The sequence below is a fragment of the Pagrus major genome, chromosome 16 (assembly GCF_040436345.1).
Source record: "Pagrus major chromosome 16, Pma_NU_1.0".
NCBI classification, from domain to species: domain Eukaryota; kingdom Metazoa; phylum Chordata; class Actinopteri; order Spariformes; family Sparidae; genus Pagrus; species Pagrus major.
In genome coordinates, this window is record NC_133230.1 from 15,005,060 (window position 1) to 15,031,558 (window position 26,499).

A 26,499-nucleotide genomic window follows, 5' to 3' on the forward strand; every position below is an offset into this window, starting at 1 on the left:
TACTGTAATACTTTTAATTATGGCTTTACACTTTTATACAAAAATGACTTTGATATAGATCTTTTCTGATCACTGGATCAGAATTCCCTTTTCAGTAACAAAGAGTTTACAAAGAAGCTCAGCGTTCATAGCATATAGGCAGCATGCAGGAACTTCCAGTTTAAAGTCCTTTATACATATTTATATTCCTTTTATTCTCTTCGTCTGATTACACAGACTTTCCTTTTTGGATTTCATAGTCCTCTGAGTAATACACACACACATTCTCACACACGTACAAACACACACACATTCTTACACACGTGTACACACACACACACACACACACACAGTATATATCTGTTCTCTTTTTCCTTTCAGGCTGATTTTGCCGTCTTTATTTTGAAATTCATAGTCCTTGAGATAAATCAGCTTTCCCTGCAGATTATAGCCTTGGATGGGTTTTTCCTTTTTCCTTTGCTTTTGCCAATTTACATTTCATGCCACAAGAAATTATACTTGCACCTTTAATCTTGCGTTGGACTGTCATCCGGTCCCATTGACACCAAGGAAAACATTTAAGTATGCATTTAAGGGGGATATTAGTGTTATTAACCGTCTTAACATTTTACATTGTTCCCTTTTAAAAACCCTTTTCCAAATACGTTACGTCCCGACTGTCAGAACAAATAAAAAAGGCACTGAATATATATCATTTGGTGTGCATAGATTATTGGTAAAGTGCAAATAGTGTTTAAAAAGCTTTACAATGCATTTTCCCTGTTTGTTCACGACTTGACCTAGGTCCTTGAAGCATGAAGAAAACAAATCAAGTCGGTCGCTGCTGTTTATATTTATGTTGATTCTGATCTGGAGTCCATTTCTGGTATCAGTCCTGTTTCATCTTTCCCGGTTTGCTCCTCCATCACGCATTTCTGATGATCCAATAGCAAACAATCCATCCACTTGGAATTTCTTCAGCTGCTTGGCTGTAATTCCTCAGCCGCCCTAGCTGGGGCAGTGTTTCAGATCAGCTCTACTTCTCATCCACCACAATGATTTCTTCGGGGATCTTCTCCTCTGAGTCAGAGCGCTCTGACAGCTTGTCCAGGTACTCCATGTCGGCGAAGCGCTCAGCAACACACTGGGCTGTCAGACGGGCCTCCGGGTCGTGGTCCCAGCACTCGTCTATGGAGCCGCACACCAGCTGGATGCCCTGCAGGAGGTAATGGGAGAGCACAGACATAATCAGTCAATAATACTGACTTGGGGGGGAAGACTGACTGTGACAGCATATCATCATCTCAAGATGAAACTATGAAGTTTCATGTGTGGTTATATGTCAGTCTGTGCCTGTGTACAGGTGTGAGTGGACACAAAAAAAGGAGCTGACAGTTTTTTAGGTATAGCTAGCTAAAATAAATGCAGTCTAATACAATAGTCTTGCAATAAACTCTGCGTTCATGGGTATAATGTTTAATCATTGTTGAAACTTTAGGGGAATGGTGATACTACTACTGATGTCGGGATTATCAGCAGGCTACAGACTGCGTTTGATTTTTCTTTTCTCTGAGCGTTACCTTTCAACGACTGTGTATCAAGTCGACAGCGTGCGGCGTTGTCATGCTTGCGTTTAAGACAAACAAAACAGGGATTTCCAATCTTAAAAAACAAACAAACTAGAGGCTACTAGAGGTCAGAGCCTCCACAAGGCACTCCTCTACCAAATCCGTCAAGATTAAAATCCGTCAAGATTAATTTACAGATGCAATGATAGCCATTTATTTGTTTATTTTATTGGATCCCCATTAGAATACTTTCTGCAGTCCACAGAAACCATTCACAGTTTTAAACAGTTAATGCAGATGGAAGCTTGAGGCACAAGTGCACGTGAGTATTGCCATCTAATTTTTGCAACTTTCATCGATGCCGTTATATCATGAAATAAATAAATAAATAGGTAAAAAAAAAAAAAAAACCTTTAGCAGTATACCTTAATAAATGCAGACAACTATTTTCCACTGCAAGAACTTTCCCAGGGGACAAAAGACTTTGAGAGGAACTCTGGGAGTGTATCTGCATTTGGACCGGCAGAACTAGGAACTACATTTATCTCCTTTATGATGCAGGTCCTGCTCTGAGCGTAGTATTTTCTGATGGTTCAGCTTAAAGTTTGTAGACTGGTAAAACACAGAAGCGGGGATGCTTCTGCTTGTTTACAGCTTCAATTTAAGGACAAGGACCTACTGGAGGATGTTAGTTTTGATATTAGGCCATGGGATCAACACTTCTTGTTACCAGTACGTAACAAATTCAGCGTTTGTCTCCATCAGTAGTTACAAAACAGAGAGGTAAAATGTTTGAACAAGACAATGAGAAGGAGGAGGAGGCAGACAGACTTTTAATTTCTGATTGTTTCAGTGTGGCGAGAAGGGGCAACAAGACAAAGTGCTGAGCAAAGAACAACAGGATGACTCTGTGTCTGTGACTCTGATGACTCGGTCCTCGTGTAAAAACTGCAACTCAAACATTGCTGTTGTCATTTCAATTGTTCCTCATCCGTCTAATTTGCCAGATGTGGAGAAAAAGCAAACGAGACTGCACAATGAGGACGTTTGGTTCCCAGTGTCTCGTTCTATAACTCCTGAAAGAGTTTGGTGGAAAACTTATGTGATGCATTTTGTAGGTTATCTAACAAATGCTGTTACTTTTTTATTTGTTTATCTTTCAAGGGGAAGTGCACATTAATCAACATCAGTGTGGAAAAAACTAGAAAAATAGCAAAAAGCATTAGTACAGCATGAATGATGGAGTTTTTATTTATACGTTTAATATTTGATAGTGTTTCTTTAATGTATTTTATTAATGAAGGGTATTTATTTGTGTATTTTATTTAATTTCTGTGTTTTATTTATGACATGCTTCCCTTGCTGCTCACTCCTTCGTCTTTATTGATTGCTTTACGTGCGTTTCAAAGTCAAAGTCCTAATTAATTTATAGTAAAGTTGCAACGAGGACAGGACAGAAAAGACGCTGGAGGACATAAATCAAAAACACGATATGGCAAATCTGAAAAACTATAACAAACTAGAGTTAATTTATAAAACCACAGAGCATAAATGAGTGCATATCTGAGTAAAAGTTTAACCGTGTTTCTGGTATGGTTTTAAACACCAAACTAAAAAGGATCATGAGGTTTGAACATCAGCAGCTGCAAGGTTTCCACACAGCAGCAGCAGCTTGTCACAGGCAGCATGTATATGTGTTGCCTCTTACTGTGTGGTTGATCCAGCTGTTGGGGATCTCAGGTCTTCCTCGGTCTCGGAGAACGCTGTCCTTCATGCTCTCCACACACGGATTTTCCCTCAGGTTCCCAAAAGGTGGCTCGTACTCTTTCACCTCTGAACAACAACAACAAGAAGAAACCCGTACAGAAAAATTAGGCCGTGACCTCTTTAAACTTTTTGAGGTTTTGTTGTTTTGTACATGAAATAAAGTTTGAATTCACATCTACTGAAAGCTCTGTCGAACAGATAGGAGAGATCAGATGGCAGTGCCCCACAGCGCTCACATCAACAACACCTCTCAAAGGATTCACTGTGCGCTCTAAATTAAAACTGCAGGTTGCAAACTTTAAATAGCACTGAAGCAGCACAAGCAGCTAAAGAACCCTGCGCTGCTGATAGAGGGGCCGGCGGGGAGATTTGCCGAGGAGAAACACTTATTATTATCACATTTTAACCCTCAGCGCCAAGGAGCTTAAAGCATCTCACCAACGCAGCTCTGGCTTTGTGTCAGCTCTCTTACACAAGCAAGTCCAGGATGCTTGTCAAAGGCAATTTACCAGTTGAGTTTACTTAGGGAAGGATTTCAAAGCGTCGGCATGCAGGATATAGTGTGGAAACTGTGGGTCAGGAGTTTCCACAGATACTTTATCTTACATGAATTCATGTATCCTCAGACGAAGACAACAAATCACATTCCGGTGTGCTTTGAAGCGTCGAGTTTCAGCGAATCCATCGGGATTAAGAAGCACATGACTGCGTGAGGAATGTTGAAGTTAATAATTAGCTCGAGAGGATTTTCAATGATTAAAAAGATGACCAGGAGAAGAAAAAGCAGACAGACACAGAAAACAGACACAATTTCCTCTGTGAGGCTGCTTTAAAAACTTTAAATCAACTGTCACTGCTGACTGTTATTGAACACAACGATCCCTCTCATCTACCTGTTATACGTTCCTTCTCCAGAAAGACAGACGTGTTTACGCTGCATTGTTATTGCAATTTTCAGCTTTAACTACAAGCCAGAACTTGACTGCTCTGTATGTTCGACTCATTTCACAGTCTGTGTTGTTGCACAATAATGTCAAGTGACTGTGTTTACCCAAGAAGTCGGAATTGTACCAATTACGGTCGGAACGATGACTAACGACTAAAAATGAGGATCTTAATGAAAAAAACAAATACTGTGATGTTTCAGACGAAAACACTTTCGCTACAAGAGGCTGCGTGTGATAAGTCTACTGTTGCGTAGAGGTATTTGTCTTTATTTGGATTTTATATTTACATTCTTTTGTTGTAAAATCTGTTTCTGTTGTTTCTTCAGTTATTATTTTAAGCGTGCAGCTCTGATACAAACCTGAAGCTGGACTTACACAAAGAACCCACCTCCTCACTGCCTGCGTAACAAGCTGTTGCTATTATACTGTATATTTGGTTCCAAATACACACAGACTTCAAAAATAAATTGAATGAAAGGCACAGTGCCGACTTGTCCTGCTCTTTCCTGTCCGTAAATCTGTCCCACAGTGTTTACGCGACTGGAACAAAGCAGAACCAGCAGGAGTCGGTGAGCTGTGCAGTAACCCCGGCCCGTCACGAGGCCGGCATGTCTCTGCAGGTGAACAGCCACATCTTGTATGTGATTACTATCAGTGTAGGATTACTTCCAAACGGAAGTAAAACTTTCATTTGAAAGTAACATGTTACTTTACAATAATACTGTTTATGCAGAGTAATGAGTTACACTACTTTTACGTTACTTTCACAAAAATAACTGCAGAAGAGAAGGAAAAGGAAAATAAACTAAAAACCTATTTATTCACTCTGGCTTATAGGTATAGTTTTAATGTTTGTACTTATTTATTCATGTTTTATCATTACCCTTTATTCTTTTGTCTTTATTTTGTCTTTAACATTTTTTAGAACAAGCTTTTACATGTATTTTTTTATTTTTACCCTTATTGTTGTTTTTATTGCTTGTTTTTATCTTTTATTATTTATCATTTATTATTTTCACCTGGGCTTTGACAAAAGTTAAAACATTTATCAGCAGCTTTGAGCTAACTGAAACAGGTCTGACCAGGTTGAAAATCATCTATAAACACTTATTTTCAGGAGTAATGTGCAACCGGACACAGTAACTGGAATAATATTACTGCATATTCTTTTAGAAAACGCGTTAAATCAATCCGGTGCTGTTTAAAGTAATATTACTGTAACACGTTACCTCCAACACCGATTACTATACTGTATACCAAATGACAAAAAGTCTACAGCTGTTTGGTCAAGTGTTGACTGGAGTAAACTACTTGAGAATTATACAGTTTGTAGGATGAACCAGATGACATTTCACATTTCACTCTTTCAAAACTCGTTAAAAAGAAGCTCACAGGAAGTTTTGAAGCCCACAGACAGGAACTGAAGGCTTCTGGGAGTAAGACTACAGCGACCGATGACTCTTTCCAAAAGGCAGAAACTTTCTGTTTTTTCTTTTGGCAAGCAAAGTCCCTCTGCTTTGGTACTTAAGTTTAACCACTGCCCCACCCAAGCGGCATTTAAGAGAAAAGGTGACGGATCTCTTTTTGTTTTGACAGGTCCGAGGGATTGTCTAACTGCAAATCCACTACACAAACTGTTAGGAAAACATGTTTATGTGTTCAGACAATGGGTCCAAAATGTATGAATCATACTAGTGAGCACTTTGCAGTGTAAACAACAGCGTGTATTGCAGGATGGAAAGATTGGCCAATCCTGCCCTAAAAAGGAAAGACGGTTTTTCCAGGCAAACCTTAAATTAAACCCGAACTAGTAAAAGCTATTGAAAACACAACACAGGGGGAAGCAGGAATGCTGCGGTTTGCAAAAGTCACACACTGACTGCATATTGACAAGATTCCTGCGAGCAAGTTCAGCAGAGTAACAATGAGGAACTTATACTGCTCCTACGACAGCTGACAAGTAGTGATGTGGGTTTTGCAATGCTAGCACATATTTCATCCTTAATATCTATTTTTCCAGCCAGTTGTCAGGCAGGTTTGGGATTCTGAGTTAAACTTAGCTACAGAGTGAGGACACTTCTCAATCTCTATTACCCTTCAGGAGCTTTGTGATGTACGTTCATGACAGTCATGTTACAATCACTGATGGCCTCTTTCAGGGAATCTCCAAGTGTTGCACTTCAACTATCCCAACTAAATATAGCCCTGTCATACATTAACCTTTTTACTTGTTTTGGTTAGGACCACAGCACACATATGTATGGGTGGGTGAACTGGCTTAATTATACTATCAATAGGCTTGTTCTTGTTCATGTAAAAGATCTTGAAAGTTAAAAAGGTCAACATCCGCAACAATAGGAGTTCCTATGGAAAACACTGCTCATGAAACGCCTCGTCAGTAGTCCCGCCTTTAGTTCTGTGACTTTGTGACATCACAACACATCACCATGTCACGCATTTGTATAATGGGAGCCTGACAGCTAGTTTGGCAAGTAAAAATTGATTTAGCACAGATGCTTTGTTGTTGTTAGCAGTGCTGGCTCAGGCGTGTGTGAGCTGACCAATCAGAGCAGACTGGGTATTGGGGGGGGGTAAAACAGATGTTTCAGACAGAGGGGGAAAACATTACTGTTGCACTGGACAGTATGAGAAAACTGATGTGTTTTTAGAGCATTTAAGCATGTAAACCCAAAATGTTTCGTGAACACACAAAAACAAATCTTAAATAAGGTAAAGCCACGCTGCATAAATAAAGTAAACAAACCATGGACATTTTCCTGTCCTTTAGTGTGGAATCCATAGTATTTCCACACAACCATTTTAACTTGATTTGGAGGATACAGTAGCCAAGTTGAGCCTTTCGCCATGGTGACAGGTTAATGATTTTGCAATGACTGGAGAGCTGTTGGCTCCCCCTTGTGGCAAATCAAGAAATCAATATAGCAACTGTGAGTTATTGAGCTAGGCAGCTTTTTCAAGCCACTGATGTGGCTATTTTATCCACAATCTAAATTGCAAGCATAATTCATAGCTGCATTTGATATTTTGTTTGCTACTATTATTCTGCTCCACTTCCAAGTTAACATTTTTGTCTAATTATGCTCAACAAAGCATAAATACTGGAGAAAAAGAACACAAGTTCTGTCACCTACACACATAAATCATTCAGAATAACAGATCTGCACAGAGTTTCGACATGTACTGGGAAATAAATTAGTTATGTGATGACAATAACAGTGTCTGTTTCCCAAAATCTGTCTGAGTCAGGCACAAAAACTTTGACTAATCCACTCCCAGCCGCCTCTGCTGGTTCTTGTTAGACTGCGGTGGCTGCGACATTTGTTTGTGTTCCTCACAGGTTGTTAAAGTCATTTAGTACAGATGTATGCATGTGCATTACACGTTAGCCGAGCTTAATTTTGGACACATGCACTGACTTACCCTGGAGGTTTACCCTATCATTAACTATAGCTGATATGTGCCCTAACCTTCACCTAACCCCATTAAAAGGAGACCAAATACTATTTCAGGGAAACCAAATTGGGCACATTTTAGCCCCAATTGATCCATAATCAAGTGGTTTGAAATCTGAAATGTGTCCCCAAATGTGGACCCCACACACACACACACACACATTGTACCATCAGGCCCTCCAGGCCTGAAGGAGTTGATGGTCTGACATCTGGATAGCAGCTGCCCTAACCTCTTCTCCTTTCCAGTCTAGCCCAACCTCTCCCTCCAGGGACCGAAGGCATTTCTCCGTCTGCAGCTCCACATTCAACACCACTCCACCATTATCCCCCGACGTAGCCCCACCCGCCTGAGGAACGCCCTCATAGTCTTTCCAAGCCCTAAATCTGGACCGGCTAAATTATACAGGAGAGACATCGCAGGGAATAGAGGCAGAGATAAAGAGGTCTGAGCCTTGAATCCCGCTTTTCCGTCTCTCAGAGGTGTGTCGATCTCTCTGTTACCCTCTCACTTTAACTCTTCCTCTGTCTTAATAGTCTTGGAAGATAAAGAAAGCAAAGTGATGGCTCATGGCTGTCTGACTGGCGCTGTCGACAGACGGTTGTGTTCTCCTCGCCTGGCAGATCTCAGATCAGACCAAGGCCTCAGGAAACTGTGACAGAGGAGCTATGTGGCTGTTTGCCACTGAGACGCAGAGCGCTGATCAGACATCTGTCTCCCACAGACACACACTGGCAGGTGGCAAGAGAGACAAGAGAGTCAAGAGGAAACCAGAGCTTCACCCCAGTCATTATAATGATGCCCAGGGATGTGTCACTTTGAATTTCTGTGTGCGTGCACATGTGTTTCATATTTTGTCTCTAGTGAGGTGAGCACTCAGGGTGTCATTAGTGACTCACCGACCTCCAGGGACAGCTTGGCAACTACAGGAAAAACAAGAAGACTGGCAGCGTGAAAGCATGAAACTCTTTGAGTGCACTCTGTAAACACATCAGCTTTACTCTCATGGAGCTCTGATTCCCGAATCAATAGCAGATCTCTGCCAACACGCTATCTGGAGGGAGACTTTTTGGCCACAAGTGAAGCAAAACCAAATTACTGCAACTCATTTACGCAGCTTATTCTTTCCGCCGTCCTCAGGGTTTAAGCAGGTAGAAGGCTGGCTGAGTTTGTACAAGGTTTTCACCTTTCAGCATGAGAACGTCTCCTTGGCCTTAATGAACTACAGATTGCACCCCTCTGCTGGTCTCGGAGAGTTGCCAAGTCTAGAGAATGTGGAGATATAGAGAAAAACTTGAAAACTATTCCAGCTGCTTCCATCTATAGGCTCTATTCTGGTCCTGGGAAGCCCTCTGCTTCCCCTCTCTCCAGTAAATCTATGCTAGTCTGTCCTCCCTGTCTGTCTGTGCCGGCAAGAGTAAAGCTGGATGGCTGTCTGCAGAGTTACAGTGCAGTGGGAGAGTAATTAACTGCTGCCTCACCTGCCTGAGGGTAGGAAGAAAAAAGACAGACAGAGAGAAGAGGGTAGATGAACTGAGCTGAAAGTTTAGATGAAGAGGATGACAGAGTTTCTGTGCAAGGATAGTCAGAAAAATGTGTTTAAACTGGGTCTAAAATAACGTTTGCTGCCCTGTTCAGTGTTAAATGAATGCAAAGTAAAGGAATGAGGCAGAAATGAACGGAATGATGGAGGAGGATGAGTGGGATGAATCAAGCTGTTGTCCCTCTAATCCCTCAAGAGGAAACCAAGCGAGGCCACAGAAACCTTCATCCAGGGAGCCTGTGTTCATTTAGTCCGTCTCTACCAACATGTATCCTGTCGGCGCTCCTCTCATGAGACATCAGCCGCAAAACATCCTCATACAAAAAGGAGACATCCATACTTGCAGCTTCACTCTGAGAACAGCACGTCTCGGGGACTGCGCTCTTTGCAAAACAGGAAATAGTCTATTTTCTTTTTCAAAAGGTGTACCCGCGGGGCGCACATATTCTTGCTGTTGGGAAGGAAAAGCAAAGGGGATTGTGGGTCACTCAGCCATGTTTTTTCTTGAGAGGACTCTTGGGCAGCGTAACTGCGCGATACACTTCAAGGAGGCCCTCCCGGGAGGATCCCGGGGGCAAAACAGGAAAGCGCTAAAGTAGAGGCGTTCATGCCCAAACCCGGCTTTCAATCACTGGTCTGACACAATGGAGACAGGAGCAGTCAGAGAACCAAGCGGCACCACAGAGACACTAAAGGGAAGTGAAAACAAACAACCGAGCGTCGAAGTGAAATACGGCTCTGTGGTTTGCCTTCAGATAATCACTCATTTCTGTTATTTGCACATATCCTGGCCTTGTTTTTGCCGCAGAATGACAAACACAAGTAACGGTACATTAGGAAAGTGAAGGCTGATCCTTGAGACTTCTGCAAGATGAATTGTGCGTTTGACACGTTCAGATTTTGTTCCCACAGTGATTAATGGGTCGTGGACGGCGCACACATAAGTCCTGTCGTGTGGCGTGACACGTCCAGTAAGTGGACCCAAGGTGGTCACTGCGCTCCTAATTGGTGAAGTCGTCAATGTGACGGCGTATTCCTCAGAGGTCAAGCGAGCTGTGGAGGCGATTTTTCTTTTTACAGTATTTCTGGGGATATTTACACAGACCGCAGAGGGAATTTCATCAATCAGTGCTTCTATTGATTTCCTTTACACTCAGAGGCCCAGGCTAATCTCTAATTTAACAAGGAAAATGCGGTTACCTCTATTATAAACGACGGTAAAGGTCACAAGTGATGTTTACAGTGGGAGCACCGGGCATCATGTTTAAAGCAAGGCATCCACAAAACACAACTGATCGTGATAAACTGGGGGTGGGTGATCAGACCAAAAATAATATCACAATCCACGATCTAAATGACGAGCTCTATTTCTCAAATTCGAAATGCACTGTAGACTATTTCCAGACTTAATTTGGCCGATAAATCATAATATTGCATTAAAGATAGTTCTTTTTGGCACAAGCTCCCCATCCACCATTACCCAAGGCAGAGCCATAATAAATCATTCAATCCAATCATCGATATCAGATATCAGTGCAGATCTGCTAGTCAATAAGGTTATGTGAAGTTTGGGAACAGACGTAAGATGAAATTAAATACCAGACCCTCCCCACCCCACACACCATTTGCCTGAGAAGTTGATTGTGGACACCTTCAAGATCTAAAATCGTGGTTGGTTGGTTAGTTTGTCCGCAGTGTTACACAAAAAACTACTGAACAGATTTCCATGAAATTTGAAAGGAAGATGCATCTCTTTTCGTCAGTTTTTACCAGTTGATGATAGGCAGATTTTGTTACCCTTGGTCAGATCCTGACTAGTGGTTTCCCTGTGGTCTTTATGCTAAGCTATGATAAGCTATTAGAGTTGTATCAAGCTTCTCAATCATCTCCCTGCAAGAGTGCGTTTTCCAAAATGTCAAACTATTCCTTTAAGAAGTCCAAATCTCCAACCTCCAAAAAACAGCGGCAGCTAAAAGGTGTATGAGGTGATCATTATGGAAAATGCCACAGCTGAAAATGGATGCTTTTTGGATATATGGTCACCGTGGATATCCGCCGTGTCAAAAACAAAAAGTTAAGTGTCTGTTCAGTTTTTTGTTTTTGTTTCGTTTTGTCTCTTCGGCTCATATACACATATCTACAATCCATGAAAGTTATATGCAGAGAATCTGGTGTGGACAAAACACCGACTTCAGACCTGTTGTTTTCTTGTTGTCCCAGTATTCTGTGAGGGACAAACTACGTCCATATCACAAACTCTTTCTTACATCTCTGCTGCTAAGAACTGACTTCGGCACCAACACAAGCCGACAGCAGTGTGTCAAATCTGTGTTTTTTGGGGAGATTTTACTTATTAATTTTTTCCAATTAATTATTCATTTCAAGCCTAATTTTTCACATTACTAAAAATTGCTCAACCTAAAAAGGCAAAATGTTTTGCCTGAGTTCTGATAGCTCTTGGTCTGACTTTTAGATGAACATGATGAGATTTTTTGGCGTGAAACTTAAACAAGCAAACATTTTTGAACAACTCTGACAGCAGTTCCATCTAAATTCAAGTATTGATCTAGCATTGAGTCATTTCTCTCACTGGGGCATCAAAGCAGCTCCTTTGCAAAACCACATCATGCGATTGTGATCTCAGGCCTCTGATCAAAACAGCTTCTCATCCTACAGCCATGTGTGTTGATCTTACCTCCAATTGCGTCACACCTGGAGATGATCTCCCACAGTACGAGAGCCATGGAGTAAACATCAGCCTGTTTGAAGGACTCGATGTTTTCTAGGTTGATTCTGGACTCCAGCACCTCTGGGGCCATGTACCTGGCTGTGCCCACCTGAGAAAAAAGATGTAATTAAAGTCCTTGACACCACAGATGATGTATAATATTGTTTTATATTGCTTAAACTGGGTGCTACATTAAAGGGGAGCTGGCAACCTGCACAATTAAGCCACTTTTTTAAAAACCTTTTCACGACTAAACGGGAGTCGTTTAGCTAAAAAAAAGCACAGCTAAGTAGACAATCTTGGCAGTAGGAGTTGTTTACCTGCATTAATCAAGTGACAGGTGGTAATTTTGCGCTGTAGTCAGAACTCATATCACATTTATCTGAATTTAAACTTGTTTGATGTATAATATAATTGGAAAAACAAAGGTAGCTCTGAGCTCAACACATCGCTTGTCTTCACATAATTACCACCTCGGAAAATGTGATCACCGGCGCTTCCTGGAAATGCGTCGAGCGCATTTACAATGCATTAGGTGTGCTGCGCAGCAAAGGGTGAAGCCTTAGTCATTTTCATAACAGAGTCTAATATGACTCTGGCCTATTACATCAGCGTAATGAGTCCATTAAGAATCAATCAGGCCTGTTTGTCTTGTGAGTGTAATAAAAGGACAACCTAAGAACACTTACAACACCATTTCTATCAGCATTAGCCATCTGGGGACAATAAATAAGAGGGTGTCATATATTAAGAGATGGTGTCCCTGAGAGATGAGGATCAGAAATGAAAAGTTTGATTGATAGCAGTGATCTTTTCAGGGTCTGATAAATATCTCAGAAGAAATATATGGCTGGACCTGGAATGGTCCGTGTCTGGAGTGCCAGCAAAATTTATAGCAGGAGAGGATTTTTATTTATATAGATATATATATATTTTTTTTAATCTCTGAGGGGATCAGAAGTCAAGTAAAACCAAATAAAATTTAGGATTATGAGGCTTTACCTGCCCACTGTTGGCCAGCTCATCCACAGACAGACTGTTGTCCAGGCGGAGGGCGAGGCCAAAGTCACACAGGACGCAGGTCAGGTCGTTTTTCACCAATATGTTGGAGCTCTTAATGTCCCTGTGCGCGATGGGCACCTTGTAGCGACCGCAGGTGGTGTGGTCGCTGTGAAGATGCGCCACTCCACGCGATAGCGATCCCCCGAGCATCCACAGGTCATGCCAGCTCACAATATGGTGAATCAAGTACTCTTGGAGGTTCCCTCTTGGATGGAAAGCTGTGATCAACCAGTACTGTCTTTGCACCTTCCTCTCCTCTGCTGTCAGGAAGTGGAGCACATTTTCATGTCTCAAGTCTGCGTCTGAGAAGATTTCCTTCTCGTTCTTCCAGGAGGCGTACTCCTCGTATGTGAAGATCTTAATGGCCACTGTCTCAAAGCCCTGCTCCTCGCTGACTGAGGAGCCCTGCTTCAGCTTGGCTTTGTAGACTTCTGCAAAGCGTCCTTTTCCGACCAGAACATCCAGCTCAATGGGCAGCAGCTCTGTGTTGTGGTTGAGGTTGTTGGCGTGCGTGGAGCTGCTGTCTGAACCTTCGTCATCTATCATGATGGCGTGAGCGTCGCTGAAGTCCAGCTGAGGACCCCTCTTGCGTCTGGAGCTGGCCTGCCGCTGGCGGTAGACCCGATAACAGTAGAAGGAAGTGATGACGACAACGGCCATAACCAGCAGAGGCACCAGGCTCACTAAGATGACCGCCACCACCTGGGAGTCCATGTCTGAGGGAGCAAAGGTCAGAGGATCAGGATGATGAGGATGAAGATGCCCACATTTATATAACTGAGTGTAAAGCTGTGTTACTGTAATGAATATTTTTATGTAATGCGAGATGTCAGTTGTATAGACAAACTGACAGAATACCCCAACTCTGCAGCTCTCTTCAGCTCTAAGAAGAGTTTTGGCATCTCACAGCTTGTCGTTTTGATTTCACAACAACTTTATGGTTTGAGTCACATCCACAGCTCTCAACAACCTTGTTTCCAAATGCAACAGGCAGTTGTTTTCAGCAAAAATGCTCTGATTAACCAACTGTACACTATTGCAAAACCAAACAACAGACCGAGGAAGTTAACAACGTGCCAATGAACCAAGTGGAGCTTTTAGCTGCTTTAAGGACAAGTGAACCCAAAAAGAGAGGAGATCCTAAATTGACAACCGTTACACCCTTGACAAGTGTTTAAGCTTGTGCACCTGCTTCAGATGGGGGTGTGCACAACGCTTTTAGCTGAGCAGCTACAGTGAAAATTTGGGCTTTAAAAAAGGTGTAAATAATTTCTTTTTAATCAATTTGGGATCTCAGGGCTTCCGGAGACTTGAATAACACCTGACAAGCTGTATGAAGCAATTTTATGTTTTAAATCAAGTCCCCATCTACTTCAGTTGTTTAGAAAAATGCTGCAATGCTTTTTTGCTGTGAAGCTCTGGATGAACTCATCTTTTAAGCGCCAGGAGCTGATGTGGCCCAAACAGACCTAAAAGTAGAGTAAATATTGAACTTAAGATTCATCAGATCATAAGAAACATGACTCCAGATGTATGCCAATAAATGGCTACTCCGTGTCTGCTGATTGTGTAAAAATGCCACATGTTTGCAATTTCAACTTTGTAAAGTGACTAATATTTCAGTGTTGTGTTTACAACTTGTTTTTTCAATCCCAAGCAGCCAAAAACTGGTAATGCAGGTTTAAAAGTTAGTTCTTGATCTTGGAAACAGCAGTATACAAAGTAAAAGTGAAGTTAGCCCAGATGTTAAGGAACTGTAGATTACATAAACAAACATTTTTAAAACAAAAAACATCTACAACGAGTCGGTTTAAAAAGTGGGAGATTTTATCACTCTCCTGGATATTATTCTCTTCTCTGTGCGACCACCACATAATTTCTTTTTTAAACACTGTGTTTTTCCACTTGTGCTTTTAATGGTATAATCATACAACAATAAAAATAAAAATAAATTCAAATTCCGTCTCAGCAGATCGGCATCTGTCTCAAGAGTAAAGTAATATTCTCAGAACAGCAGAGGAACCTGACCCGTCCTTGTGGAATGTCTATAAGCATCAGAAAGTTAAAGTTAGCGTCTGGGCCACAAAGGCAATCTGCTCCAAACCCTGACCCAGTCAACCACATATTGTGTCTCTTTATAGTGTATGTCTGATTCTTATAATTTAGGACGTGGTGTGTCTGGGAGCTGCTACGGTTTTGGCAAACAGTGAAAGTTTATACTTGTGCTGTGTTTATGGACCGGTTTTTGAAGCTGCAGTCATAAAAGAAGACCTATAAAAACTATATCACCAGACACAATATAATAAAGAAGAAAACCCCAACTGGTCCACAGTTTGATGAGTTCTAAATTTAATCATTTATACAGTCTAGAGTGCCACAAAACTTTCCTCAACTTTTTCCATTATAAAAATTACTAGCTACGACAGGTTCCTACTTTTACATCTAGTTGGCGATTTCTTTGCAAAAAGGCAGAAATATGCTCAAAATGTCCACAACTTGCTGATAGGAAACTCAATTTAGAGGCAAGTGTGGATGTGAGGAGCAGAGTTGGGTTGAAAAAAGGGAGGAGGACGACTGACTGCCCCGTCAAGCCTTCTGTGTTCCCTCCAATTTTTTTTCTAAACAGGAAACCACATGTCTGAAATCCTCAACATGGCCCCAACCAGTTTGTTTTTATTTTCATAGACTGAGAAGCTATTTCTCACAACAAACCTGTCACTGTGCCTCCCTGCCTCGCTCAGCTTTGAGCCAAAACCCCCATTTAAAATATGAAATATTGAAGGTTTAGGAGAAAATGGTTTGGTGAGTGGCAAAAATTGTGAATTATAGTGTGTCTTAATGTTAAATTTCGGGGATTTGGGTGTTGTGCCCAACACTTGTGGGTGGAAACCACTCAGCAGATGGCTTGTTTTGATCCAGTAACCCAACTATAATGTAAAAATAATACCAACATTGGTTCAAAACAGCCCATTGGTACTGTGTAAAATTAACCCAGGATTGCTTTGATGCTATTTTAACCCCAGACTGGGTCAGTGTTTAAACCAGTGATTTGTAGTGCATTGAATTGTTTTTTTTTTGTAAACAGCTTTGTTGCTTTAACTTAATCATCTGAAGTAAACACCGACTGGCTGTAAAAAACAATATGACGCAATCCGCGTATAGATGGTTCCCTACAAGCCTTGTGTTCACTTGTCTGCCACACACGGAAACACTTGTGGGGGGAAAAGTTGAAAAGTTGTCTATTTTTAAGCAATAACTAGAAGATGTCTAAACCTCCATGACCAAAGCAAATCATGTGCTGGTTCTGGGCTGGTGCAAGCGCCAGCTCGGAGTGGGTTGGTTCAACCTGTGAACCCTTCAAGAAACGGTTTGCTTTTCCACGGGCGTGAGAGCCACCGTAGAGTCACGTAATTCAGTCACAGTGTACGTCTCTAGTTTCCCAGCATTGCTACGAACAACTATGGCAGACGACATCGACTCTCTACAAGTGTTGCTCCTGGCTTTGCATGCCTACATTGGCATCCAAACATGACTGGGCCTCGGCCCACTGTTGCTTCGATTTGGCGCTCGTGATGAAAATCTTTTATTTATTCTCCCATGGCTAAGTCAGAACACGCTACACTAGTTTTGGCTTTTAGAAATGGGGATCATAATCAGTTTTAGTTGGTTCTTTGATACCTTAAGTACACCCCCAGCTCCTGACGTAAGCGGTTGTTTGTTCTAGACCAGCAAAGTGAGTTTTCCTGACTGGGAGCCAGTTCTTTGGAAACAGTCATTTGCATTTGGACAGCCAGAGTAGGCACTGGCTCCAAACTAGCACCTAAACCACTTTGGTTGATAACTGGTAAAGTAAATAGTCTCTAACAATCCCTTAATGAAAAAAATGGTTCAGGAAATGTCTTTCGGATTTGGTACAACTCTTCTCTCTGATACATACCAGTAAAAAGTTTGAAAAATTCTGGAAAAAAATGGAAATCTTGTTTGAATCTCAAGTGATTTCCCTACTGAATATTTATTTTGCTTAGAGAACTGTTTTTTTTCCCTTCTGTGCCAAGGCAAACAGACTGGACGTGAGGTTATGAATGGTTTTACACGAGTCAAAGTCATGGATCAAGGACAAACATGGACGTGAAGGACTCACTGAATCTAATACAGCAATGCAACGGAACTTCTTTTCATTTCCTGTTTTACACCATGTCAAGCAGTTCACTTGTCCCTCGGTCTGAAAAGTTAAAATAAAAATAATTCACTTTTTTCTTCTTCTCGTTATTATGACTTATTCGTCTAGTATCACACCCTTTTTGTTCTGAAGCTGTGTTTCTGAAAGCATGATTAAAATCACCATTAGCCATCAGCACCACAACTGTGCGGAAAGAGGGTTTTGCTGTTGCCATGGTGAGTCTGAGGTATTCAAGCTGGTATGTGACAAACAACTTAGTATTTCCTCTAACTTCAGTAATGGCCCTGAGATGTTTTTGAAGTGTCATAAATGGATCTTTCAGTTATGGGGAAAACATATACGGTAAGTGAAAGCTCAATCAGGAAAGTGCTTTCTACAAAGGAACCGTCGTCACTAACTAATAACGCAAGAGGTAGTTTCCCCTAAATTCACTGTTATTGTTGCCTTGTGGTTCTCATTTCTGCTGGAGCTCCGTCATTACAACACTTTCTCATGTTAGTCTCTGAGAAGTTACAGACATTCTCAAGAGTAAGAGAATGTATTTCCATTACGTGGTTTGCACTGTGCAGATGCTTTCGATTTGGCTCTCGGTGCAGAGCCAGGTCTCGGAAATGTACCTCAGTGTTATTACTGCCTGGATGCTGTAGTCAAAATACATCTGATTCCAGAGCCAGTGTTGTAACCGGAGTCTACGAGCCAAACCTGTTTGTAATCACGCATCTGGAGAGAATTACAGTGCACACGTGTTTGCATCCATGCATGACGCCGTACATGACAAGCTGATAAAAACTACTGGTGTGATATTATTAGGCTGGCCATGAGTATGATGTCACCATGTTCTGTTTAACAGATATAAGAACCGAAGAGTCCCACTTTTACGTGCATAAAACAGAGCTGCAATGATTAATTGACGAGTTGTCAAATATATAATTAATGTTTCTTTACTCCTCTTCTATTAGAGTAATAACTTTGGGTTGTTGACCAAATGAGACACTTGAGGACGTCGTCTTATGCTTTGGGAACCCTGATTGACATTTTTCACCATTTTATAGGTGAGACAGCAAATCAGTTAATCAAGAAAATAAACAATAATGAAAATAATCGTTAGTAGCAGCCCTACATACAACAAAGCTACTGCACTATTGCTCCATTGTAAAGAAAGTACGGGTGCAAGAGCGATGGACTACTAAGGAACTGCTGTGCTATGCTAAACAGCAGCTAGCTGTAGCATATTTCTCAAAATACTGAATCATTCCATTAATGTCAGGTGGAAGAGAATTTATTGACATTGCATGTTATGCAACATACAACCTATGGTTGTTGTAGTACATGATTATTGCATTTTACCAGATTACTACTATGTATCATTTTAAAAGCACTAAAAATTCATAATGTAGAAAAGAGTGGGTGAAAATAAAGGGTTAGTATGTGAAATATTTTGTTTGTTGACTAACAGGTGTCGAAGAAGATTTGCTCGTTGCACTCGTCCTCCGAGCAGGAGCAGATGAAGAACTGTGAGCCCATGCCCTTTCTCTCTTTCATTTCACACTTGCTGTTGTTGTAATCGTCCAGGACCAGGCCATACAGCTTCTGAGCTGGGTTATGGCAGACTGTATCAAAGGTGATGTTGTCATCCTTCTTCCTCCTTGGAAAGAGAAAACAGGCACAGAGAAAAAAAACAGCTGTTTACTGGATTATGTTTGATTTGTGGTCTTTGCTTAGAAATATTTTGCCATTGAAGTCTCCTTTTCCGAGATCTGTGTTATCATGTAACAAGGCAATGACGGCAGATACACAGTTCTGCAAATAATGCCAATTTCCAGCCGTGCAGTGATAAAGTAGTAACTGTAAATGTGTCTCTTTCAGCAGCCCACAGTCTCAGCATTATGCAAATGACTGCAATACAGAAGTCACACTTACAACCAGCGAGATTTTGAAACAGCATTACAAACAGGAAACAAGGAAAACCCTGAACCCGCACAAATATACATATTTAAATTTCTCCTCCCCGCCGAGCAGCGTTACGAGAAACATTTTAAAGAGGCGCCGCTGTCCATTTCTGCTGACCTCAGCTCATAACAGGCCCACAACATTGCTAATATAATGAGAACAGCAGCACAGCCTTGAGCTCCTAACACCAACACAAATCAGCTTCCTGCTGCTTCTCACATTCAGAGTCAGATTTGATGCCGATGGGGGGTGAGGCGCCCGTGTGCTGTCATAATCCGGTCAACTGTCTTCAGCAAACTGCTGACTGACAAAGTGTTCAAAGGAAAGGTCACATCAGGGCTTCTGGGAGGAAACGATCCCTGATCTGATTAATAAGAAGAATCTTGTGCCCTCGCATCCTCACTTTCGGTGGTACTGAATATCTTTTTTTTTTGTATTCGAAGCCTCTATTGAGGTTTTCCACTGTCTGTTATTTTATGATGACACCCTGATAAAAAATCCTTGAACAAAATCCTGAAAATGAATGTAGTGACTTGTCAAAATAAATGGAACGCCAAGCCCCTAGTGAATGCAGATACATGATATCATCTTTTTCTTTGGAAGTTTCAAGTATTTCACTGTAAACTTGATAGAGCTGAAATTGATTTATTGTTATTGTAGTTATAGTGTAAGTCACTGCACTGTTCGATTACTGCTGGACTGACCTGTTGATGGTGGAATACGTGATTCTTGTGAAAGATAGTCGATTTCTGTGTCTCATTCTCAGGTGGTAAACAATCCCACACAGCCACCACCACTGACAACCGTTTCATTTTCTTTTCTACCACGAGCACCAAACGGAGGACGCTTGTCCTTTTACTTTGGACGATGAGCTTTATAATGGTGATGTCCCCACCGTCACAGCTATCAGCCGCAGAGCAGGGAGGATGTGGGTGGATGACGCGATTCGTGGGAGAAAATGATACAGTGAATATCATCGCCCACTCCAAGAAGAAGAAAAAAGGGCAACTGTGACGTCACCAGTGCCTTTCTGAAAAGTTCAGAGGTTTTCAACTCGAAGCTCTCGGGGAAAAAAACAAAACTATCCTTTCTCATTGAAAACAATTTAAAAACAAAAAGCTTTGTGGGCCCTAATTCTAGAAATCGTATAATACTATAGCCTGATCTTTACCTGGAATTGGGCTGAAATTCAGGGTTTAAAGATACAAACTATTTAGTACGGCTCTATTTGTCTGTACATGTATGGGGGCTTTTCCATACACATGTGCTGCCTCGCCTCGACTTGGTTTGACTCAGCTGCTATAAATACTCTTCCTCCGTGAAGTATCATGGTAGAACAGCTGCTAACAAAGCACTGCTAAATCTGTGTTAAACACGTTTCATTTCCTATAAATTCTTCACAATAAAAGTCCTGCTATTTAGTCATTTAGAAGCTTTTACTGTGGAGTGGCAAAAACAGGGAATGGCACGGCTTGGCTTGGTGCGGCCAATGGAAAAGTCCCAGTATTATGACCTAAATAACTCATTTATGTCTGAAACCATTTTGCGTCATAGCTCTTGCTTTCATTTATACATACATGTGATCTGAAAATTTAGCCGCTGTGTTCGGATGAGGGGACACTTACCAGATACTGACGCACACATCTCGTTTATCGGGGCAGATGGACGTAATTTCACAATCCACCTTGCAGCTTCCTTTACCCATGCAGCTGGTCTCCCGCACGTCGCAGAACTTGCACAGTCTCTTTGGCTTCATTATGTAGGCCTCTGGTAAAAGAGAGGAGAAGTGAGAAAGGTAAAGACAGATATTTGGGGACAACAATAGTTCAGTGCAGTCCATAAAAACATAAAACGGACTCCATTTCCTTGTTTACAACTGGATTCAATAAGCAGCATTTGACATCAAAATGACAAACAAACTAGTCGGAAATGCAAAACACTTCCATGATGATCATTAACAGGATTATTTATTAGCATGAAAAGCAATAAAAGCTTCAAACAGATTAAAGGATGGGAGTCTTTTGGAATGTGCCAATAAGTCGGAGCAGATATTCAACAAAACCACAAGAAAATTCAAACTATTCTGTCCTACAGGGGTGGACAGATTTTTTTCCCTGTGAAGTCTGAACAATAAGAGCAGCACACAGTGGCATCCACCTCCTTTGGTCTTGTTCAGACTTGACTTTGCCGGCAGGCAGACCCATATCAGTGAGACAGACAGGATTGTGTGATGAGTGCCTGTGGGTTTGATAATCATCTAAGGAGACAACTGCGAGACAGGCAAGAACAACAAACAAAGAGAACACGGATGCATCTCCTCGCTGGGAAGGCTCTAATTTGTCAAGCCGATGAGTCGGCTCCCCATACAGAGAGGTGTTGTGCCAACTCGGTTCATGAATATCAAAAAAAAAATTTAAAAAATAGAGAGGGCGACGTTATGTTTCAGTGTCTATGAATGTTTGGAGAGAGGCAGAAATGTGTGTGCGTGTGTGTACGTGTTGGAGTATTTGTGCAGAAATTCTCCGACTGCTGTCTGCAGGCTGTCCTTGCATTGAGGCTGTTAATGATAAAGATCAGACAGGCAGCGTGCCTCTGTTTGGCATGGAAAGGAGAGACGGAGCAACAAGGAAGATGAATAATCTCTCCTCTAGAGATGCAACAATGTATTTATTAATCTATCAAAAAACTGTATTGGCAAATATTTTGAGCAAAAACGTCAAACATTTGCTGGTTCCAGCTTCTGAAATGTAAGGATTTGTTGCTTTTCTTTGATGAAGCAATTTGAAGACATCATGTTGGGCTCTGGGAAATCATGATGAGCGTTTTTCAATAATCTGTGACTTTTTATGGACTAAATGATGAATTGATTACTCGAAAATGAAAATAAACTTAAGTTACGACCCTATTCTCATCTCCTCTCTGATTTTCCTCTCCCTAAAAGGCAGCACTTCCCACCACTTAAACGCACAAGTGGAAAGTGGATCTTGTGTCTTTAAGAGTTGGAAATGATCCTAAAAAAGGAGATTCCAAATTTCCCAGGACCAGCGGTTCAGGAAAGAATGTGTCATACAGACAATCCCACATGACTTTCCTACTGCTTGATGAGTCGATACGAGTGTACACACCGATGACTCAAGCGATACAATGAAGATAACATGAGGCCGAGCCTATTGAGCAAACAGAGGGTGGGAGAGAGAGACATTTCCTCGTGACAAAGACTCCTTAAGACTTTCTGAAATAATGCAAACTGACGGATAAACTGATCTCAGTGTAATCACGAATACAGAGGAAATTAAAAAAACATGTGACAGGGCTGCTACAGTAAAACCACATAACCACACTTCAACTATATGCTGTCTCCATGTGCACAGGAAGCACCTGTTCTCAGCAGCCACATTCACAACACGAGACCAAACCGAGTGAGCTACTGGCTTCTTTTCTCACACTTACTGTAGATTAAAGATCACCCCCCTGAGGAAGTGTCGTAAACAGACGTGTGACATGTCTGAAACAATAACTGGCTGACCGTAGATCTGATCACATGACCTCAAAATTACGTTTGAGTCGGGGAAGTGAAAGCAGACTTCGGTGAAAGAGGTTACTTCAATAACGTGTTTGCCTCTGACTTCACACCGACTTGAGAAGAAGGTGCTGTGTGTGTGTTTGTGTGCTCCTAGCCTGCCACAAAAAGCCTACTGTGTCATTTCAGCCAATCTGAAGGGTGGGGTTGGACCTGCGGTTTTGCAGCAACAGAAACACTGTACATCCTGCAGCGTGAAAGAGCAGCAAATCTACAGGACGATACGTCAACTTCTCCCAGAGAGCCCGAGCGAGATACTGTAACATGAAGCTGGCAGGATATTGCAGGCAGATAATGCTTCCTGGCCTCGTCTTAAAGGAAACGTTCCCCCAGAAATGAAAATTCAGTCGTTGTCCAGTCACCGGAAGGTCGGGTTAAGTTTCATCATCCACGAAACATTTCTGGAGCTTTGCAGGAAAACACTGTTGCAGGATTCTCCTAAAAGAAACTGCAGTAGATGGGGACTTGTTTTTAAACGTAAAAAAAAACATTAAATGGCTCCATACAGCTCGCCCGGTCTCTGGAAGAAGACCCTAGATCCCAAACCGACTCGAAAAGATGTTATTTACACCCTTTTTAAAGCCGAAATCTTCACTGTAGCTGCCAAAAGGTGATCCCAAACTGATTTGAAAAGAAGTTATGAACACTTTCGAGCTCCTGCATCCAACTTCAGACGTTGTGCAGGCTTAATGCTTTTAGTTTAGCAGCTACAGTGAAGATATCAGCTTTAAAAAAGGGTGTAAACAACAACTTTTCCGAGCCAGGTTTGGATCTTGAGCCTTCCCGGGGACTTGGATCACTCCGGACGAGCTGTATCGAGCCATTTTATACTATTTTTTTGGTTGTCCCCATCTTCTTCAGAGAACGCTGCGACCATGTTTTTTTGGTGTGAAGCTCCAGAAAATGTTTTGCAGGACTACAAAACTTCACACGACTTTCCATCGGCATTGGGGCGAGCAGACATTGTAATTTTTTGAGTGGAACGCATCCTTTAATCGAGACAGTCACAAATGCAAACAAACAAAATACCATCCTCCAGACTAAACTAAACTTGACAGAGCAATGTGAAGCTCTTCCCGGCAGACTGACGAGGTGTTTTGAAGTGAATCAGCACTGATGGGGGGGTGGATAGTGACTCCATGCCTGACTGCTGCTGCTGCTGCTGCTGCTGGTGTTGGTGGTGGTGGGAGGAAGGTGGTTGAGCCAGAGTAATTATATCATTAGAGCAACTCCTCTAAAAGAGCATGTCATTTAAACCCAGGAGGCGGGCCATGGAAAGGGATGAATGGTAGTAATTGTCACCCAGGGCTACATATAATTGCAGAGAGGAGGGGGGGAGGATTAGGAGCAGTCAAAGCCACTTGGTGCCGCTGGGACTTGATGAAGGTAAAACCCCTGTCTTCCTCAAGGTTCACATCAAAGATGAGAGATAAGCCATTTAAAAAGGGGGGTTACAACAGGTGATGCCCTCCTGTGAGAGCGTAAACAGCGATTAATTGACGTTTCGAGGGAAAAGGCAGGATGAGTAATGGTGCTGGCGAGAAGAGGGCTCGTGAGATGAGTGAGGCTGAATAACGTGCGCACTTGGGCATTTCCTGGTGTTTTAATTAAAAGCGACGTCATGTAAGTATAGTCTGTACTCCAGAAGGAGTTTATGTGACTCTTTTAAGCGCTCGGTACAGCTTTTTGTTTTTTTCACCAAACCCTCCTCTTATGTAGCAAACTTTTTTTTAAATAAAGTTTAGAAGTTGAAGACTCACCCGCCTCCTCGAGCACGATACTACCAAAGAGTATCGTTCCACACCAGAAAGCGGAAAACCGAAGTAGCTCCATTGAGAAACGGCCTGTAAACTCCTCTCTTTCTCATTAATTTACCGAAGACAAGACAACGGGTTAATGTATCCACACACACCGGCGCGGACTTCGCTCTGTCCGCCTGTTGCTCCCCCCCTCTCTGTCGCTCTCTCTCTCTCCAAAAAACGCCTTCACAGCTCCGGGTAGAAGACGCAGAGTAAACACAGCAGGCAGGACTTGCCCTATATGCACTTTTCATGAAACAGGAAATCTTCAGAGGGGTTGGACAGCTTTTTTTTTTCTTTCTTCTTCTTCTTCTTCTTCTTCTTCTTCTTCTTCTTCTTCTACTCCTCAGGCGTGCTCATGTGGCTTGGTCTTGAAGCATGTCATTAAAGAGGCTGAGACCCAGCAGAGCAGGACTTGAAATGACATGTCTCCAAAATAGCTCAACCAGAAGCTTTACCTTATTTTTTTTTTTTTGTACTACGTGCAAACAGTCTGATTTACTTCAAAGCAGTCACACCTTCTTAAAGATCTTATTCAGAGCTGTCAACGCCGCTCCTGTTTTAATTCTGAAACTCATTTAAGTGTCCAAACCGAGTCACTAAATTACATTTTCTGTCCGCCTCATGTTTTTCTGAGCTCTCAGTTAATCAAGGGGATGACATTTACTCCATATCTCCCAGTGTTGGGTTTTTATTGAAGACACACCGAGGTTAAGTCCACTCTAACGGCCATAAATTACCAGACTATTGCGGGGGCTTCGCCGACATGTGTTTTTTTTCTCCGCTCCGCATACTCCAGGCGTGATGTCAGGTTTCAGTCCTGACCCTGTGACCCCGGAGCTGAAAAACTCCCCACACAGGATGTCTACTCCTTCTTACACCATCGCTTCACTGAGCTTTATTAGCAGCTCTTGTGTTGCCTTCGCTGAGCCTGAGTGCAGTGCAGAACTGCTCCTTACAACCTCAGAACCTGCTTTAATATCATCATGTTTTTAAGCTGTGTGCAGTATTAAAGTACATTATGTAACTTTTGTACCTTAAAATAACAGATTCAAACTCATGTTGATGGTACAGTGTCTGGTAAAAGGGTGAATGGTGTCTCTATCACTTGTTTCTGCACCTTGTAACTTCAGTGAGGGCAGGATCACAGCGTTACACACGTTTACTTCAACGTACAAGCTTTCAACACAACATTGTTATGATGTGATGAGTTTTGTTTGTAGTTAACGCCTACATTACGTCTGACAAACTGTTACAGGCCTGGGATTTGTATTTACAACAGCGGTGTTGCACTGAGAGACTGTAGGGGGCGCCAAATTGCACAAAATGCCAATTTCTACATAATGTTGCTTTAAAGGGATGGTTCACCCCAAAACTAAACACATCTATTTTTTTCCCTCACATTTAGTCATTGACAATTGAAAAAACACTATGTGGACACAGGTCCTAAGATAATCTACAAACCTTGTTGTGAGCAGTTTAATGAAGTATTTTCTTTCTACCAAACTACACCCACCGACCACATCGCTGCACGGAAGGAGGCTAACTCATGGAAAAGAGGCTCATGCTCTTAACAGGAATGAAAACATTAATGAAGTCCTCCTCGGCTGAGTTGTAACGTCAGCTAGCTTGGTTAGCTAGCGTCTCGTCCATGAGTAGGTACCATGACTGTATTATAGACCCGGATATGATGGTGCTGCTCAGCCTTGCTTCCAGTTTTGCCCAGTGGCCGCTTGTGGTATTGCACCATCGACCAGACACCTCGAACCGCAAACAACATCAATTATGACTCTTTCTGTTATGAATTTTTGATTCATTAAGGTTTTAGATTTGTAAAACTCTACCACTGCATCATGCATAAGCTTACTTATCTTTTTTTAAAGATGCTATTTCAATGTGTACGCATCTAATGAATCTAAAATGCA

General features: G+C 41.9%; 1 protein-coding gene across 1 annotated transcript; it reads right to left on the minus strand.

Moving 5' to 3' along the window:
- LOC141010743 (TGF-beta receptor type-2-like) lies at positions 1-24,797 on the minus strand. Its single transcript, XM_073483828.1, has 7 exons — positions 24,536-24,797; positions 20,821-20,962; positions 18,700-18,890; positions 13,006-13,781; positions 11,971-12,112; positions 3,256-3,380; positions 1-1,195 (listed from the first exon to the last, which is right to left on the minus strand). The coding sequence occupies exons 1-7, from the start codon at positions 24,606-24,608 to the stop codon at positions 1,016-1,018; spliced, it is 1,629 nt and encodes a 542-aa protein (XP_073339929.1). The 5' UTR covers positions 24,609-24,797; the 3' UTR covers positions 1-1,015.
- Between the last annotated feature and the right edge of the window lie 1,702 nt (positions 24,798-26,499).

Coding starts and splice junctions, on each gene's coding strand:
- LOC141010743 (XM_073483828.1), bottom strand. CDS start 24,608: ATGGAGCTACTTCGGTTTTCCGCTTTCTGGTGTGGAACGATACTCTTT. Junction 20,963..24,535: donor TATCGTGCTCGAGGAGGCGG/GTGAGTCTTCAA, acceptor CTCTTTTACCAG/AGGCCTACATAATGAAGCCA. Junction 18,891..20,820: donor GATGTGTGCGTCAGTATCTG/GTAAGTGTCCCC, acceptor TCTCTTTCCAAG/GAGGAAGAAGGATGACAACA.